Here is a 19,354-nt window from a genome sequence, read left to right on the forward strand (position 1 = left end):
AAGAGTCTTGTGGATTATCTGCTGGTTTCATTGATCTGTGCTGTCCTCCCTGCATTGATTGGGAAAACTGGCCTTGGTTCAAATAAGAACAGGATATGTCCTGGTGACAGAGAAAGGTTTCTTCTGATATCCATATATCTCCGAGGGGCATGCTTTCTCCAGGCAGGGGCTGTGGCCAAGCGATTGGGGGGCTCAGAGGGCTGCTGGGAAGGGGTGGGCCCCTCTCTCCCCAGAGGGAAGCTCCTGGGGACCTCTCGAGCACCCCTGCCCATCCTTTAAACATAAATTCATAAATACAAACAAGTAGGCCATTCATAGAAATATATAAAATATGTCATAGGAAAGGTGGAACTCTCATATGGCAATAATTATGACAGAGGCTGGCAAATGACCTGAGTGACCCAGAGTGACCAGAGCACTGACTCCCAAACACCCTCAGTAGGATGTTCTGCATCCCTGAGACCCTTTCCTGGGTCCTCCTGGGTCCTACCACCCGCTACACCATCCAGACCTCAGGCCATCCCCCTCTCTGTTGACAGAGCAGTCTCCGTTCCTGAACGTGCTGGTCACCACCAACAGCAGCTGCTCCTCCTCCAGGCAGCTCAGCGTATACTTCTACATGCAGAGAGCCCGGATGGCACCCAGGTGGACATAAGCCTTCAGCTCCCAGTAGACACTCTGGGCTTCCTACCCTGCACAGACATTCTGGGCTTCCCCCGACATCTCCCCCAGCCTGGGGCTCCTGTGCTCTTCTGTCTCACCCAGTGCCCAGCACAGGCGCGGCACACAGAAGGTGAGTGAACCGATTTGAACACATCATCCTCGACTCTCCTTCCCTGCTCAAGCCCTGCAGCTAACCCATCGGCAAGTCCTGGCTCTGCCTCCAGAATACTGCGTATCCCATGTCCAAACACCTCTCACCATATCCACTGCTATTTGCAGTTCTGTGTGTGTGTGGAAATATTTCCAAAAAATTGGAATGAGCAGGTCACAGCTGTGCCTGGAGGGAATGGCTGGGGAAATGTGCCCTCACCTTGCTGTTCTATCCAGGCCCACCCAGCTGAGGATAGGGGACCTGCCACAACTCTCCTGGAAGTTCCGGACTCCTGGGAGCTGGCAGGTGAGGACCCAAGAGGATTTTCAGCAACCTGGCTGACCTGGTCATCAGTCAGTCCCACCTTGGCCCACGCCTCTACATGGCACAGATCACAGCTCATTCCATCCTGGCATTACACTGGCCTGTGCCCTGCCCTCAGGGTCACATCTGTCTCCCAGAAGCCGTGCAACCCTGGAAAACCCAGGTCTAACAGTCAGGTTCCTCCTCTGTGCATTAACGATGGCGTTGATGCCTGCTTTGCAGGGCGCTGGGAGGGGAGAGGGAGGTGTATGCTGGAGAGCTCCCCAAGGGCAAGGCCTGGCTCAGCGTCACTCACTGTCAGATCCTCAGAGCCCGGGGCTGGCCCAGCACGTGGTCACTATTCCCTAAGCATTGGATGTGATCCGTCAGTGCTGCAGGCAGGAGATAGAGTTTAGACAGACCCCTGTGTCCTGTCTTCTTTATCTGTAGCTTACTCATCCTTGCCCATTTCACATGCACATGCAGAGCAGGTTTTCACTGAGCTTGAACAAAATTCAAGCTAGAGCAGCTGATGGATATTGAGGCCTAGATTCACTATCAAAGTGTTTCTCAAACGGTGCTCTCCAGAACACCATGGAAAACTCATTTACTGCAAAAGTTTGAAAATCCCTGCCCACCGGTCTACCCTTGTGTATGAGCAATCAGCTCTACCATTCAGCCCAGGTGTGTGTTTGCTGGACCATCTGGAGGAAGCTGAAGAGACATGAGCTGAAGGCAGAGGGTGAGTCCAAGGTGGGATCTTCAGACAGGTACAAGAAGTTAGGCAAAAATGGGATAATTCTAGCCTTAATAACCTTAGATAATAGTTCACATTATTATTTAGTTAATAGGATTGTACTCAGGTTACATTTCTCAATTTTTTTTTAAGAGCTAAAGTCTCACTCTGTCACCCAGGCTGGAGTACAGTGGTGCAATCATGGCTCACTGCTTCCTGGAACTCACGGGCTCCAGCAATCCTCCTGCCTCAGCCTCCTGACTAGGTGGGTCTATAGGCACACACCACCATGCCTGGCTAATTTCTTTGACTTTTCTCTAGAGACAGGGTCTGCCTATGCTTCCCAGGCTGGTCTCAGACTTGTAGACTCAAGTGAACCTGAACCTCCCACCTCGACCTCTCAAATTGCCGGGATTACAGGTGTGAGTCACCACACCCGGCCTAAATTTCTTATGTGCCATGGGACTGCAAAACGTCATTATTAGGGGCAGCCGGATGGAAGGTGTAAGAGGACACTGTAGTGCCTTTTGAATATTTCTGTCTAAAATCTAAAATCATTCAACAGGAAACATTTATTTTAAAACGTGAAGGTGGTTATCCTTCCATGAGTTTAAAGTACAAAGGCAGGCTCACAGTGTCATCAGAATTCAGAACGCTGGTCGTGGGGCTGGGGGTACTGGGAGGGGCTGGGCATGGTTGGCTTTGTGATCTTGGGGCTGGTGTGTTCCATCTCTGAATGTCTCTCGAGCTGCACACTTTCTTAATAAATTTTCATAAGTTTAATAAAAAATAAAACGAGGATGGGAAGCTTGCTTGGGTTGTTAAGCCTTGGGAAATTATCCAGCCATGAGCCCTGGCCCAGATGCTTCTAGAAACCTGGAGGGAACTGAGAACTTTCCAAGTGGAGGCAGCAGAGGCAAGGCCCTGAGGTGGGAGTGCACTGCTGCTCGTCCCTAGCTCTGAAGGGGGTGCCCTGGTTGGATTCAGTGCTGGGTGCACTGCAGGGCTGGGAAGTCCATGCCCACGTTGTGACTCAGTGCAGTGAAAGCCAATCTCACCCCCTCCGCAGGGTGTTCAGCCTGCCAGCAGGTGGCCAGCTGGTCCTCCTGGGATATGGCACGGACCCAGCAGCTCTGTTCGAAATCATAATGGGGGAACCAAGGGCCCCCTACATCCAGGTCCGTTGGGAGGCGGGGCATGGAGTTCCACTGCAGGAATCTCCAGGAACCCTGAGGTCCTCCCTGAGCCAGGGCCGGGCTGGGTACACCCCAAGTGCCCTCAGGGTAGGTGTCTTCGCGGACAGCCCCAGCAGGACAGGGTGTGGAAGAACGAGGTGCCCATGGCGGGGAAGCTGACCAAATGGGCCGCTGGAACCAGGCTGGTGGGCCTGGAGGGGCCTGCCTGTCCCCCTTGCAGAGGGTCTTCCCGCCACGTGAAGCCGGCACAGGCCTGGATGCCGAGGACCCTTGCTCGGGTTTGGCTGAAAGGAAAACAGACGCGGTCAGCGTCTCCAGTGAGCCCATACAGGCCTTTCTGGGCTGGGCCCCACCTGCCTGCATCTCTGTAGTCCTCGGGGTCTCTGTGTGGCCCCCGTGGCCTGACACTGAGGACACGCCTGTAGTCTGCTGATCTCAGAGGGAGGGGTGTGTGCTGCCTGGCGTGGGGAAGCTGTCGTGGCATGGCGGGTGGCTCCTGGGACTGCCCCCAGGATTCAGACTGGCTGGGGGCTTCCTGCCACACACCTTCATCCCAGGGCTGTTGGGCCTGGGATACGGCCCCCAGTCAGAACTCAGGTGGGAGGGGCCTTGGATGTCACCCAGCCCCTTGCCACCTCACATGGGGACCCGTCTCTGCAGTGGGTTTTTGGGCCCGGACGTGGGACACCCTCTGCCCTCCTGGGCTGCCCAGTCCATGCCAGGACTGACCGTTCCCACATCTGGCTGACCTCTTGGCTCTGGCTCTGGGCCCGGGGTCCTGCCTGTGCCCTCTCCCTGAATGCTCTGGGGGTCAGGGACACCGATTCCCTTGTCTCCCTGGCTCAAGGCTTGTTGTCCTGGCAACCTTGGAGGAGCGTGCATGAGTGAGGGGCCTCTGCTGCTCTCTGAGGCTGTGGGTGCTTGCAGGGAGGGGCGGGGTCTCCCACAAATGGGTCTGGGCTCGTCTAGTAACTTTGAGGGCCCTGTGAGGGGGAGAGCGAGACACCGTGGAAAGTGGGAGGGGGCTTGCTGGAGGGTCTTGCCCACATCCCCCTCCTGCGTGCACAGCACGTCCAGTATACAGGCACTGAGCGCCTGACCTGAGGACCGGTGGGCCTCCTGTACCTTCTTAGAGTGCAGGAGGAAGAGGAGGAAGAAAAGGTGAAGAGGAAGGCCCAGGTAGTAGGGTTGTGGGTCCCGGGCACTCCCCTACTATTGACTACCCCAGAGGGTGACATGGCACTGGAGCCCACCTGGAGGTGGCAGGTCCTCCTGCTTTCTTGTTAGTTTCTTCATAGAGGCCCTAAGATGCTTGAGCACAGTGTCATCATCCCTGGCCCAGGTGTAAACGAACTGGTTCCGAAAACGTGCCCACAGGCCACACCAGGATGTCTTCATGAGGCGCTCTAGGGACAGGGTGGATATCAGGCCAGGAGAGTTACCTGGGAATGGTCACAGCTCATACCCCGTGGCCACTTCAGTCTCCCACTGGGCGGTGCCGGATCCTTTTGTGGCCACCCCAGGCATCCAGATATACACAGGAGACTGTGGCTGGGGGGTGACCTGGGCAGGGAAGTGCGCACCACACTCTGGACTTTCATCTGGGTCATGTGGGGGATGGACTTGGTGTCACAGTGTCCTGCCCAGCCCCCCTGGCCAGACCTCCCTCTGGGCCAGAACTGAGGATCATGAGGACAGTGTGTGGAAGCTGCCCTCGGTCCAGTCGGGGTCTGACCCCAGGGCTCCCCAGGCCCCACTGGGCACACGTAGACTTACTCTGCTGAACCTTAAAGGCAATGCTTGTCATCGGCATCAACACCTGTTCTCCTTCCAGCAAATAGACGTCCCACAGGCGCAGGGTGAGCCCGAGAGAGATCTGTGGGGACAGCAGGTGTGAAAGAACCTGGTCCTTCCAGGCTGGGGCTGGTGGCTCGAGCTGCGCACACTGGGGCTTCAGTCTCCAGAGTCAGTGACCTTCCCCATGAGGGTCGCCTGAGCCCTCCAGGATGCTGGGTCAGACAAGGTCTTGCAGCTCCTCATGGGGGGCACTCATTTGAGTGGGGATGTGGCTCCTGGAGAGAGGGGCTTGCCCAGGGCTTGAGGCTTCCCTGAGCCCTCTCAAGTCAGGTCCTGGCCCAGTCTGCCATGAGGCTGGGCCTGAGCCCCAGCCATTGCCCTGGGATGACCCCTCTTGGGCAGAGGGTTTTGCTTGTGTGTCCTTTGGGGACCTGCCTGAGCCTCCTGTGGGCTGGGAGTGAGCCATACCCCCGGGCTGGGGAAGCAGGGCACTGCAGGGTAAGGAGGGTCCCTGAGCCAGGGTCTCCCTATGCCTCCTTACCCCGTCAATCAATATCCGGATAAGGCAGCCTAACGAGGAACACTGCCCACATAGATCTTCCTTGTCCTGATGGAAGCAACACAGGTGCTCAGGCCACTGGGCTGCCCTAAGAAACTCCCTCTTCCAGGGCCTCTGAAGACCCTTCCCCTAGTGCAGAAAACTGGGCAGTGTCCAGAGCTCCCCACAACACTGTCACCTTCCCATGCTCCCGGTGGACACACTGCCCTTTGCCCTGCTCTGCGGGAGCTGGGCCCCCATCCCTGTGCCTCTGTCTCCTCCAGGAGGAGGAGGAGGAGGAAAGGAAACCAACTCCCAGCCCATGGAGAACCCGACGTCCCAGTTCAGGCCCTGGCTGGGACTCAGCCAGTCACCAGCCCCACGAGGGGCTCCAGCTCCCCTGCTCCTACAGCCCCACAGGAGGCAGGGCCTCTGGGAAGAACTGAGGGGACCACAAACTCACCTGATGCCACATGGTCTTGGGTTGTGACGTGGGTACCACATGCTCCTGTGGGTCTTGGAGCCCCTGGACTATCCCGCCATTTGGGCTGTGAAATCCTGAGAATCCCCCAGCCCATCATGAAATCAGAGCCTTCCCCCAAGATGTGGAGCCATCAGCTGCAAGAGCTGGGCAGCTGGAGAGGCCCCCAAACCCCAAGGCCTCCCACCCTCCCATCTGGTGACCCCACCATGCGGCCTTTACCCTGGGGAGGTGGGGCGGGAACATTCCCTGGAGCCTGGCTGGAGGTTCTCCTGGAGGCCTCCTGGGCCAGGGTGCAAAAAGGGCAAGCCTGACTTTGAGGCCACGACAGGGTGGCCAGAACTCGGTGGGTGCTGGGCTTCCTGGTCATCTCCTGGAAGTGGGGTCAGGCCAGGGAACAGGGGATGGGGAGATGCTGCCACCTGGGCTTGGTCGGCCCATTCGTGGGCACCAATGGCAGCAGGAGCCCGGGCAGCTGGAGGGCAGGAGGACTCTCAGGGAGGGGAGAGTCAGCTGCACCGAATCAGAGCCGGAGGGTGTGGCTCCAGGACACAGAGGGTGGCCACGGGGAGGATGAGATGCCCTCTGCTGATGGGGATGAAAGGCATCTGATTTGGGCTTTGGGGGTCAGCCGTGGACTCCTGTGGGACCCTCAGCAGAGACATCCTAAAGTCTCCCAACAAGCTGGTGACAAAAGGAGGGTGCCTTGGCTGAAAGCTGTGATCACCTGGCCAGGGTGGCCATCCCCAGGTCTGGCTGCAGGAGGTCCCTGGGGCAGCTGTTCACTTACCCTGCAGAGAGTGCCTCTCACTGGCCAGCAGCTGCACCAGTGCCCAGAATGCATCCTCCTCAGGCAGGTAAAGGAGGAACAAGGCAGCGATGTTGCTGAGGTCCCTGCAGTAGCCCACCTCCTGCAAGAGCCAGAGTTACCATGGATGGACATCACCTGGGAGGGCTGAGGTCACCTGGGAGGACTCATGTCATTGGAGAGGGCAGAGGTGACTTGAGAGGCTTCCTCTGAAGAAGAGGCTTCCTCAGGATGCAAATTCATTCCATGACAAGAGCCAAGTCCATCAGGCACTTCAGCACCTTGTCCAAAATGTCTGCCGATAGCACCATCCTGTGTGGGATGCTGCCAAGCTCCTGGGCTTCGGGGCAGCCCCAGGAGGAGGGCATCATTTCTTGTTCTGAGAAGTGGTGGTCAGGCCCAAGTGACAGCAGGAGTCAAGGCCCTGACTCCTTTGTGTCTCAGCTTGACCCCTTGAGACCACTCCCTTGCTTGGAGGTTTATGGCAGTGGTGAGCTGGAGTCCTACCTCCTATATCCTGGTGGGTCACAAATACTAACTTTAAAAGAAGCAACGACACCCCCACCAGACACCCACTCCTGTGAATATGGAAATACGGCCCAGGAACCTCACTGCCGGGAATACTCACCGGGTTATACTGTGAATATGCCAGGAGGATGTAGAATAGTTCCCGCTGCCTAGGAAACAGAGAAAAGGGGCTATGGTTTGGTTTGTGCAGATGCTGTTAGTTTCACTTTGTCTACACAGCCTAACAGCGAATCCTATTTCAGGTTCAGATGATTCACCAGATAAGCAGTGAGCTCTTCAGGGCCTGAGACTGTTGAAGAAATGTTTCAGTAAAATCCACATCTGTGACATGCAAATAGCCCAGTTGTACAGTGACTTGCCTGATCCTTTTCACTCTGAATGATTTTTTTTTTTTTTCAGTTTGCACACACGCCAGTTCAGTCTGTGGGTGTACAGTTCCTCCACGGTTCCAAACCAATGTGCAGAGTCTCCCGGCCACCGCCACAGCCCCTCCTGGAGCGACTCCTTCATCCTCCAAGTCTCCAGGGTGGCCCCTATGCACCCAGCCTCTCCCCGATCCGTCAGCCCCTGGCCACCCAGACTGCTTCTCAGTCCCTATGGTTTGGCCTTTTCCAGAATGGCCTAGGAATGGGAATCCTACTGTGGTAGCTTATTGGGTCTGGCTTCTTTCCCTTAGCAAAATGCATCTAGGATCCACCCACATTCGTGCGGGCATCACTGCCTCCTTCCCTTTTCTCCCTGGGTCTTCCGTTTGAAGGGAGGACCAGCCTTGCTCTCCCCATTCCCATGTTCAAGGCCATCCCCGAAGGCTCCGTTTGTGAGTGATGAGGAATCAAGCAGTGAACCTGGCATGCAGGTTTCATGTGGATGTCAGTTTTCAAATCGGTGGGTTCAATATCTGTGACACTTTGGGGACGTGTGGTTCAAGTCCACTGAGCTTTGTGAGCCAATGCCCAACTGGCTGCCAACGTGGCTGTGCCATGTCATGTTCCCAGCAGACCTGGATGAGAGTTTCCAGGACCCCTAATTCTCCTAGCATTTGGTTGCTGTCATTGTTGCCTGGGGGGGGGGGTCATGGGCCCTCTATCCTGCCACCCTCCTGTGGGTCTTGCCATGGGTCCCCATGGGTCAGGGAGAGCACCTTTCACCATTGTGCATGATTTTCTTTACTGTCTTCCATCTCCTCAGGATCCTCCTGGGTTCTGGCCCCACATGTTCCAGTCTGACCCAGGGCTTGGAACCAGGGAGGTGCTCGGTTCATGGTGCCGGCTGCTCCCTGGGCCAGGAGAGCTCTTGGCAGCTCTGTCATCCCTCCTGGGTGACCCTGGCTTCTGCTCCAGGGAAGCCCCCATCCCTCTAGTTCACTCCATCTCCCCTGGGGCCCTGTGGCTCCCGTAGGCTTACTTGGCTCCATATCGATCCCTGAAGAAGATATGCTTCCTTAAGGTCCCGCTTACGTCCAGGTCGATCTGGTGGATGTGTTCAGATGACCTCTTGCCCTTCTCTTTCATGATCTGTAGGGCAGGGCCAAGAGGAGGAAGCAGCCTCAGAACAGATGGAAGACTCCCTGCCCCCAGTGGCAGTCAGCCCACAGTCAGCACTTCAGGAAGAAAGGACAGAAGGAAGGTTTCCTTCTGCAGAAAGCTGCATTTTGGCTTGTTACTGAAGCCAGGGAGGGTCACCAGAGCTGAGTTTGTCTGTGGTGACTGTAAACATCTGTGCCCAGGGTGTTAATCTGACCTTCGCCCCCAGCCCCCCAGGGTGGTCTTGACGTTCCCTCCATCCAGCTGCAGACCTGGGCCCCTGACACGGCCTGTCATGTTTGTTGTGCTCTGGCTGAGTGTACCTTGTATTTTCTGGGGTTTTTCAACTTGATTTCCTGAATGTTCAGCAGGACTGACCACACCGAGCCCCGGATGTTCATGGGAATTCCCTTGTACACTCGATCTATGAGCTGTGGGCAGAAAACAATCTGGTGTCCGAGGCCACAGGTTGACCCCAGTGAGGACCAGAGCCCGGGGATTCTGGAAATTGTCGGTTTTGGCCCCATGATTCCTCAGTAGAGGTGAAATCAAGTTGGGACAGGGTCTCCCTTCCCAGGACTGAAAGAGTGGATGGACACTGAGAGTCGAAACTCTGATCTGAACCTTTTCCTTCCTTCGGGTCACCAGGGCATCCCTAGCCTTGAGCTCTGGGTGGTCCCAGCCCTAGATTCAGATTCCCTCCCAGCAAGGTGACGCTTGCACGAACAGGCAGGAAATCTGGCGACCAGGCCTGCAGTCCTCCAGGTGAGGACAGTGTGCCACCCGCCCTCTGAGAGGCTGATGGTGCCAGGCCACAGCCATGGGTGCCTGTCCCCTGTCTCTGCAGAGAGTGCTTTCGGGGGCCTCTCCCCCCACACATTACTTTTGTACTGTGCTTATATGTCTCCCATTCTCCCAGCATTTTCCTCCACTTGCTCGTCCGTCTCATCTCCCGCTGATTCTGTCAAATGAGGCATGTTGGAGTTAGCGGAGCTGCCAGGCTTCCCAGAGCCGTCCGCGGATGCTGGATCTTGGGCTCTGGAGCCCTGGTGGGACCCAGCTGGAAGGAGCCAGGGAAGGGCAGACCTCAAGGGCTGAGAGCCTTTGAGCAAATGAGCACCAGTGGGCTGACTTTGGGACCTCGGGATGTACCATCCTCAGGCCACAGACACACCAGTCTTAGGTCCCAGCCTCTAGGTGGGGTCGTGACACAAGCAGGCAGCCACCCCCAAGCCAGGACTGTGGTTCTCCTTTTGAAAATTTTATCAAACTGCCAAAGTTAACAGCAACCTGGGGTCAGGTGCAGCAGGGACTGCTGCCCCTCCCAGTGACAGCGTGTTGCCCTCACCCACCACTGCCCAGGCCGGCTGCTTCCTCTGCCTCACCGACCACACACCCAGTCCCTACATAACTGGACCAGCCCCTCCATGCATCAGGCTCTTACCTTCACCTCCTGTGCAGCCAGAGGAGGCAGCTCCGTCTCACTGTAAGGCAACCCAGGCAGAGCTGAGGACCTGCACAGGGCCTGGAGCCACCCCAGCCTGGGAGCAGACCCCTAGAAAGCACTGGCTCTGTCCCTATCCAGCTCAGGGCTCAGCCCAGTAGAAGGCACAGAGAAGGGAGGACAAGGGCCTTCCTGTGGGTCTGACTCCCAGGAGGGGCAGGACCTGGGAGAAGAAGGAGTGCAGGGACAGCCTGGCCGAGGTTACTGGGGCCCCTGGCGTGGGAGGCGGTCAGGCTGCCCAGTGGGGCTGCCCGCCCTGGACTCCAGGTGGTGCTTTCTGCTGGAGCTGAGAAAGGTTAGCACTGAGATGGGATGGGGGTCGCCCACAGTGGGCAATCGGGCCCTGACAGGAGTCCCTCAGGGAGTGACCACATCACCCCACCAGGGTCAAGGGAGCCTGCCCTGAGACCTGCCCGGTGTACTCTGGGTGTACCAGGGGCCCATCCCACTTGACAGCCCCAAGGTCCTTGCAGGTTCTGACCTCCCAGCATCCACCTGCCTCTCCCTGCACCCGAGCCACACACCTGCGTTTCAGAAGTGGCACGGCTCATCAGCTCCCTCCCACCCTACCTCCCCAGGGATCCTCTGTCTCTCCATCTTATGATCCCTGAGGGATGGGCTCCTGGCTGGGCTCCTCTTACCTGGCCCCAGATCCCTTCCCAGCACCAGACCCAGGGTCTTTAGCCACAAGCCCTGCTGCCTCCCTGGCCTCACTGTGAGATGCCCAGAATGGGGCCCTGCCCATCTTCTCCCCCATTCTCCTAGGGCTACAGCCTCCATTGTCACCATGCCTTTTCCCCTCATGGGACAGTGAGGGCTGTAGCTCTAGGGGAATGGGGGAGAACAGGGGCAGGTGGGCCCTCAGAGACCTGCTGGACAACAGCCTCAAGGCTGGGCCAGGCGTCCCCTCACCCTGTGGCCACAACCCTTGGATCTCACTGGGGTTGTCTCCAAGTAGACAGGGCAGACCCTCAGGCTGCCCCGCTCCTCTTGTGCTCACTTGCCGACAGAACTGCTGAGAGCCCAGGTGCCTGACCTAGCCCAGTCTCCATTCCCACTGGCTCCCTAGATGGGCCCCGCACCTCTGGCCTAACAACAACCTCGGGCTGGACCTGCAGGAGAGCCAGGGAGGAGTTCTGTCCCTGGAAAGGAGGTTGACCCGACCTGGCAAGACATGTCCTGCGACAGAAAGGCCTTTCTAAAAGCAAACCCATCCCTGAGCTGAGACAGGTGCTTTAGGGGTGAGGGGAGTGCAGAGGACTCACTGCAGAATTCCAAAGTGATCAATGTTGCCGTAGGTTCCAACAGGCACAGGCCCCTTGTCCTCTGGCAGCCGAGCTCCGTGTCCCTGTAGCCCAGAGGGAGCATGCTGAGGGGTCCAAGGTAAAGGGTGCAAGGGCCTGGGGGCATTGGCCACCCGTCCCTGCCCTGTGCTCCTAGGGAGCCCAGGACCCTTTGACCAGGGCGCACTGGAAGAGGCCTCCCTCCAAGAAGCAGACTGACTTGTACCTTTTCATATTTCATAATGATGTCCTCTCGCTCTTGTGCCCACCAACTGTCCGCGTCCTCTACCGTGTCCATCCTGTGAGACAAAATTGTCTAAAGGTTACACTGTACCTGACAGCTTCGGAGAACACCTGAACCGCTCCTGCCAGGCTCCCAGATGCTGGCTGGCTGCGTAAACCCCATTCCACTGCCACCCCCAGGTAAAAAGGGGCCAGACCCAGTGGCCCACAGCTGCTCGAGTCTCTGGAGTCCCAAGTCCCAAGCAGGGGTGGGCATCTTCCCAAGGACTTCAGTACAGTGGGGCCTGGACAGAGAATCCTGTTGTCCCCAAATGCCATGAAATGGGGCACACCTGCCCCAGCAACTTGAATGGTTTCCACCTGCCAAGGGTGAAGGGCCCATGATGGGCTGTTCCAGGGAGTGGAGGCAGACTGGTGTCAGCGACCAGAGGTCTCTGTACACTCGGCCTCCTGGGATGCTCAGGGCCACAGAGATGCCCCGTTTCCTACAGGGAACAAGATCTCTCCTGACTGCTCGGTTCTACTCCGCTCATCACTTTGGCTACCGTGGCCCTTCAGTCTGAACAGTGAATCCACTTTAGGAATAACGCCTGTTGAGCAGGAGGGTGTTCGGTTTGGGGATGAAAAAGATCTATTGTACTCATGGAAACCACGTCTCTCGCAGAGAGACTGTGGAGTCCACCATTCTGAGCTGTCCCTAGAGGAGGAGGCTTCATTTTCCTGGGTCACTGAGGAAGAACAGTGGGTCCTTGGTCCTGGAGAACACCTGGATGGACCGTCCCTCCTGGGAATACTCGGGGCAAAAGGAGGGCGAGGCCTTGAGAGGACCACACAGAGCAAGAAATACCTGGGGAGAACCCTAGTGCCTGGACCCCTTTGAACAGAAGGGAAGATAGTCTCCCCTCAGCCAGCCCTCCAGGGCTCCTTCATTTTCCACAGCTGCCCAAGGGCAGCAGGCTCCCCCAGACAAGGGACCATGTGTGTTCAGTGGGGCCCACAGCGACCATCAGGACCCAGCTTAGGGCACAGAGGTGTTCTGAGGACCGTCCTGTTCACCCCACACACAGTGGATCTATACCAGTGGCTCTGCCAGGACCAGGCTCTGCCCCATCGGGATCGGAAACCTGGGCAGATTTGGGATCTAGGGCAAGGAGGTCACAGGGTTCAGGCCTGAATTCCAGCACAGCACACGGCAGGGCTGAGAGCAAAACTCAGGGTCAAGTCTGGATTCCCAGGCTGGTTACTGCCTCTCTGACCCCAGACGTCTCATCTGTCGAATGGGTACATTTGGGAACAGCACCCACTCCACGAAGCCACCAGGAGGACGAAAGAGCCAATCGTCTACACGGGCAGTGTAGAACGGGCGCCTGGTGAGTGCTCAGGGATGACCCTCCTCGGTGGCTGCCCCACAGACGCCAACACCGCCCACACCGTAGCCACTGTCCCCAAGTCAACCTGGAGGGAAGAGAGCAGGTCACACTCACCTGATTCTGATGAATCAGCTGGCCTGGGTTATGCCTCTCAAGGGAGAAAACCTTTGAGTCCACAGAGCTGCTCACAGATACCACTGCCTGTGTGTAACTGCTGTGGAACACTGAGGCAGGCCAGAGAGCGGATAGGTGCTAAGCACCAGTGACATTCTGAGGTCATGGCACGCATCACAATGGGGCCTTGCCCGGGTCAGCAGGGCCCATAGTCAGGGTCCTCCGCTGCCTGAGGCATCAACATGCCTGCCTGCGATGTGTTTGTGCACGTGCGTGCACACGTGTATGTGGGTAAACACGTCTGTACATGTGTGTGTTGCTTCTCTGGCCAGGCCCGGCTGCCCCACTCATGTGTGCACCCAGTTCCTCATCACTGTCACCCCCGAGGCCCAGGGCCAGCATCAGAGCATCCATGGGTGCTCCCTAACTTCAGCTCTCCCTGCCCAGGGTGGTCCTGGGATACACATAGGGGTGGAGGGAAGTGACTGCTGCTGTTGGATCTCAGAATACAAAAGCTAATACTATTACCTAATGGTCTTTTTAGTGTCTCTGATGGTATCACTTCTTCATTTGTGATATTTTAACTGGGTATTTCTCTCCATGACCCTTGGATACTCTAGCTAGAGGATCCTGTGGGGAAAGTGCAGGGCACACACTAGGGGCTCACTCTTCTAGACATGTTATCTAAAACCTGGTTCAGCTGTCCTTCCACGCAGGGCCTAGGGGATGCCAAATTCCAGGGTCCAGAAAGAGCTTGGGATAAAATGAAACTTCAAGGGGGCGACTTTGACCTGGGCTGAGTCTGCCTGTGCCATCCAACTGGAGTCTCAAGTCCTGAGGCAGGACGTCCAGATGCCCCAGTGCAGGGTCCTCCCGATCAACACCTGCTCCCCTGTACTCATCAGCAACGTCACCCACCCTACTCTCAAAGCACACTTGGCTCTCGTATCCAGGAGCTCTGCATCTGTAGATTCAGCAACAGCAGATCCAGAAAGCGTATCAGGCAGGCTTGGGGAGAGGAAAGGAGCACGGCCTCTCCAGCAGCCACACAGGCCTGCAGTAGGATGGGGCTGGGGCTGAGGCTGGGGCTGTGGCTGGCCCTGTTTATCACTTGGGCCTCATGAGGGGAAAAGAAAGAACAGGCAGCAGAGGAGGAGCATGGGGGCAGCTGGTTGCCTAAGGAGAAGGCGCCTCAGGGAAGGGTTATTAGTTTGTTTTCACACTGCTATAAAGAAATACTTGAGACTGGGTAATTTATAAAGGAAAGAGGTTTAATTGACTCCCAGTTCAGGGAACCTACAGTCATGGCAGAAGGCGAAGGGGAAGCAGGCACCTTCTCCACAAGGCGGCAGGAGGGAGTGAGGGGAGAACCAGGAAGTGCCACACTTTCAAACCATTAGCTCTCCTGAGAACTCCCTCACTATCAGGGGAACAGCAGGGGGGAAACTGTCCCCAGATCCAATCCCCTCCCACCAGGTTCCTCCCTTGATACAGAAGGATTACAATTCCAGATGAGATTTGGGTGGGGACACAGAGCCCAACCTGTGAGGGTCTCAGTCTATCTTGCAGCTCCCCTGGGGCTGAGGCTGAGTACAAATCTGCTGGCCCTGCTCTGCAGCACTCAGGGACTCTGCCTGTGTGCCCCAATCTGCTCTTCCTGGGGGTGGTGGTTGCTTCCTCAAGAGGAGGGTGGATCTGCTCTCCTACCCACTCCTCTCCAAGGCCTTGTGGAGCCCTGGCCACGTCCTCCCCGGGTAAGAGAAGGAAACCGGGCTCCTTGCCCTTCTTGCTGCTTGGGTGACAATCCTGGGGTCATCCATAGGCCCCATCACTGTTCCCGCTTCTAAATGGAGAGTATTTTGGCACATCTTCCTGGCGGAGTCCGGGGCCTCATCCCTGTTATTTATTCTATCTTGGTAAAGCCAGGTTAAGACATCTGGGCAAGGAGATAGTAGAGTGGCCCCCAGGAAGGGTGGGTGGAGGGCGCTGGCCTTTGGGCTTGCCTGGAGCTGGGTGGGAGGGGGCAAGGTTACCAGGAAGCAGGGCTGTCAGGGCCAAAATCAGGAGGCGGTAATAATGCTGGTGCGGGGACAGGGCTGTGTGGTTGGCTTGGGGTGGGGCATGAGAGCCAAGGTTTGTCAGCACGCAGAGGGGTGGCTGACCCATGGACTAGGGGCTGTGGAACCCAGTGGTTGCCCTTAGTTCCTGGATACTGGGAGACTTCTGGAGCCTGGGTGTGGGGCAGCCTAGGGGTGGAGGTGGGGCAGACAGGGGTACGGGTGGGAGAGGAGGCCTTGCATGGCAGGGTGCAGGGTAGGAAACCAGCCAGGGGCCAGTTTGCATTGGCGGCTCCCATCCCTATCCCCACCCCCAAGCCCACCCCTACCCCCACCCTGCTGCAGAGTCGGGCCTGGGCTGCTGTCCTCTGCTTTGGCCTCAGCAGATCACACGATGGAAGCTGGCAGCCCCGTGGGCACCACTCGAGCCAGCTGTGACCTGCGGTTTCTATTTCCTGGAGTGTGGGGTGCCCACCCAGGAGAGCACAGGCACACCCCACACCTCTCATTTTGAGGATGCTGGGAGGTGGGGACCAAGGTCCTGCAGCCCTCTGCTTGCGCTGTGAAAGGTAGCCTAGGAGTCCTGTGTCCGCCCATCCACGTGGGGCCCCAGGATCCTGAACAGTGGCAGGCAGAGAGATGAGGAGGGAGAGAGAAGTGGAATAGAAGGAGAGAGAAAGAGAGATGGGGAGAAGGAGTTACAGAGAGAGAGGAAGAGAGATAAGGAGAGAGACAGAGGAGGCTGAGAGGAAAAGGAGCAAGAGATAGGGAGAGAGACACAAAAGGCAAAGAGAGAGACAGAGAGAGATGAGCATGAGTAGGAGGTTGGGTCACTCTTGATCCCAGTCCCCAGTGAAAACCATAGGTTGCCATCACCTAACTATGCATGTAATAAAGTCTTCTGCCTGCTGCTTACAGCCCAAGAACCCCCTCTCCGAGAGAATAAAATCTTTGACCATTTCCCTTTCTCACTGGAGTTTACTTGTGTCTTCTGATGAAGTGTGATGTCTCACCTATTGCCTTCCTGGGCTCAAGGATCCATGAAAAGCCGACGCCTCTTTTGGGGAAGGCTCTGCAGTGCCTTCATCTCACTAGGCTCCCCAGGAAGCTTGCGAACTTGGCTTGAGCCCTAAGCAGCCGAGTATGTGCCGGGCCTCTGCTTCTCTCTTTCAGTAAGAGGGAGAACCAAGAAAGAGACTCAAGCATGGTCTGCAGAGAAGGCACTTGTGCAAACACCAGGAGAATGAGGGGCCTGAGTTGTCTTCATTTCTCCTAAAAACATGCATTTCCTCCCAGGCCACCCTAGTGAGGGCATGAAGCACAGCGTGTGTGTGTCTGTGTGTGTGTGCATCTATATGCATGTGTATGTATGTATGTGTGTGTGTGTGTGCAGGTATATACATTTGAATGTATTTATGTATGTGCATCTGTGTGCATGTGTGTGTGCAAGTATATGCATGTGTATGTATGTGTGTGTGTGTGCATGTGTGTGTGTTGCAGGGCTTTACAGTGGACAGGATGTGGGAGGGCAGCTGCAGCTCCAAGCTGCAAGTCTTTCTGATAGAATGGTTAAGATTCCCTGGACCACAGAAAGAGTGTTTTCATTTGCACCTATTTTTATTAGCATTTAAACCTGTATTCTTCATAGCATGTAAAGTTTATGTTGTTTAACTATTAGAAACATTTACACCAGTGGTCCCCAAACTTTTTGGCACCAGAGAGCAGTTTTCTTGAAGACAACTCTTCCACGGACCTGGGAGAAGGGGAAGGGATGATTCAGAGATGATTCAAGCCCATTACATTTATTGTGTGCTTTATTTCTATGATTATTTCACTGTAACATATAATGAAATAATTACACAACTCACCATAATATAGAATTAGTGGGAGCCCTGAGCTTGTTTTCCTGCAACTACATGGTCCCATCAGGAGGTGATGGGAGATAGTCACAGATCATCAGGCATTAGGTTCTCATAAGGAGCACGCAATCCAGATCCTTGGCATGCTGAGTTCACTGTTGGGTTCTATGAGAATGTAACGGCACCACTCATGTGACAGGTGGCAGAGCTCATGTGGTAATGTGAGGGATGGGGAGCGGCTGTTTCTACAGATGAAGCTTTGCTTGCTGGCTGGCTGCTCACCTCCTGCTGTGCAGCCTGATTCCTAACAGGTGAGGACCCCTGATTTACCCAGTAAGATAAACATATTTTTATGTCAATTGAAATTTTTCACCCTGCACCACCCAAAATTACCTTGCATACCTCACCCACCCAAGGGTCCCGTAGCGCACTTTGGGAGCTGTAGACAGTAAGCCTGGAGCTCCACTGAGCATTCCATCTCTCCACCATCTGTGGGCTAACAGGCTGTGTTAGTTTCCTAGGGCTGTTTTACAGTACCACAGACTGGGCACCTTTAACAACAGAATGTTACTGTCTCACAATACTGGAGGCCATGGGTCCAAGATCAAGGTGGCATCAGGGTGGGTCCCTTCTGAGGCTGTGCAGGAAGGCTCTGTTCCAGGCCTGTCTCTTGAAGTGTGGGTGGCTGTCTTCTCCCTGTGACTCTTGGTTAAGGGTGATTCTGGCGCGGGCTGAGAAGAGGAGAGCTGGACAGAATGTTGGTAGCATATGGAGGGTGTCGGGCATGGTGTCTCATGCCTGGAATCTTAGCACTTTGGGAGGCCAAGACGGGAGGATTGTTTGAGGATGAGAGTTCAAGACCATCCTGGCCAACAGTGGGAGACCCAGTCTCTTTAAAAAATAAAAATACAGAAGGGAAAACTCATTCAGATGAAGCCTCAGATGGCAATGAAGAACACGTTATCGGGCATTGGAGGAAAGGTGACGCTTGTCATAAAGTGACAAAGAACTTGGCTGAATTGTGCTCATGTCCTAGTGTTTTCTGGAAGGCAGAACTTGCCAGCGATGAACCTGAAATTTGGCAGAAGAAATATCTAAGCAAAGTATTGAAGGAGCAGCTTCATTCTCTTGAATGTTTCTAGAAAAATGAAAGAAAAGAGGAATGACTTAGAGACAGAACTTATAATCAAAAGGGAAGCAGAACTCAAAAATGTGGGAAATTTTTAGCCTTCTCAGCCTGCCCATATTGAAGAGATAAGAAAGTGTGTTTGGGAGAGAACACGAGGGTGTGGGTCAGGAGGCCTGCATGGATCAGGGCTGTGCTCCTCACCAGGACGATGGAAGAACGACCCTGAAGGCATTGTGTAGATCGCTCAGGCTGCACTCTCATCACAGGCCCATGGGGCCAGGGCACTGACAGCAGTACGGTTTCCAAGGAAGGCCCTGGGGCACCCTGAGGACCTTGGGGCTTGCTGCCAAGCACTCCCTGAAGTCACAGGTCCCCACATTCTGGTGTGGCACTGCCTGACTGCGCCAAGTGTTGCTTAATGGGCTCCTGTCCAGGGGGGATGTGATGTCACCGCCCCAGAGGACACAGGCAGAAAACCCTTTGGCAGCATCCATGTGGTGCTAATTCTGCAGGTGTACAGATTTTGCTTTTCCCTTATAGAAATGGTGGAGTCAATGAAGAAATTAGCAGGGATGGATGTGGAGCTGACAGCTGAAGAAAGAAACCTCCTATCTGTTACATATAAGCACGTGATTGGAGCTACAAGAGCCTCCTGGAGAATAATCAACAGCCTTGAACAGAAAGAAGGAAACAAGGGAGGATAAGAGAAGGGAAAAATGATTTGGAAATACCGGCAAATGGTGAGACTGTTGTACCACAGTCCCCCCTTATCCACAGTTTGAGTTACCAGTGTGGTACAGTACAATAAGATATTTTGAGAGAAAAAGAGACTATGTTCTTGTAACTTCTATTAGAGTATAATTGTTCTGGTATTAATCTTTTACTGTGCCTAGTTATAAATTAAACTTTACCATGAGTTTGTATGTATAGAACAAAAGATAGTATATATAAGGTTTGGTATTATCCATGGTTTCAGCGTATCCACTGGGGCATCTCAGAATGGATCCCTCTCAGATAAAAGGGAACTACTGTATTTTCAAAAAAAATGATGAATGTTTTGGGTTAAATTTG

General features: G+C 55.3%; 1 protein-coding gene across 7 annotated transcripts; it reads right to left on the reverse strand.

The window, feature by feature from the left end:
• Positions 1-2,410: 2,410 nt before the first annotated feature.
• On the reverse strand, positions 2,411-13,789 carry LOC129051345 (TBC1 domain family member 3G). 7 transcript variants are annotated; one of them, XM_054536693.2, is made up of 14 exons: positions 13,239-13,789; positions 11,738-11,810; positions 11,494-11,597; positions 10,169-10,208; positions 9,608-9,685; positions 9,048-9,155; positions 8,606-8,715; positions 7,302-7,350; positions 6,656-6,776; positions 5,848-5,942; positions 5,388-5,453; positions 4,826-4,925; positions 4,303-4,455; positions 2,411-3,333 (listed from the first exon to the last, which is right to left on the reverse strand). In XM_054536693.2, the coding sequence occupies exons 2-14, from the start codon at positions 11,807-11,809 to the stop codon at positions 2,837-2,839; spliced, it is 1,593 nt and encodes a 530-aa protein (XP_054392668.2). In that variant the 5' UTR covers position 11,810; positions 13,239-13,789; the 3' UTR covers positions 2,411-2,836. The 7 variants fall into 7 exon arrangements, with proteins under 7 accessions (XP_054392668.2, XP_054392669.2, XP_054392670.2 ...); XM_054536694.2 differs by having other exon boundaries at positions 11,494-11,576; positions 13,239-13,788; XM_054536695.2 differs by lacking the exon at positions 5,388-5,453.
• Positions 13,790-19,354: the final 5,565 nt, after the last annotated feature.

The sequence above is a fragment of the Pongo abelii genome, chromosome 19, assembly GCF_028885655.2.
Source record: "Pongo abelii isolate AG06213 chromosome 19, NHGRI_mPonAbe1-v2.0_pri, whole genome shotgun sequence".
Classification (NCBI taxonomy): domain Eukaryota; kingdom Metazoa; phylum Chordata; class Mammalia; order Primates; family Hominidae; genus Pongo; species Pongo abelii.

Excerpts from the sequence above, each read along its gene's own strand:
- LOC129051345 (XM_054536693.2), bottom strand. The coding sequence starts at position 11,809 with ATGGACACGGTAGAGGACGCGGACAGTTGGTGGGCACAAGAGCGAGAG. Across the intron at positions 10,209-11,493 it reads GATCACTTTGGAATTCTGCA|TGAGACGGAGCTGCCTCCTC; the intron begins GTGAGTCCTCTG and ends GTTGCCTTACAG. Across the intron at positions 3,334-4,302 it reads GGAGGACCTGCCACCTCCAG|CCAAACCCGAGCAAGGGTCC; the intron begins GTGGGCTCCAGT and ends TTTTCCTTTCAG.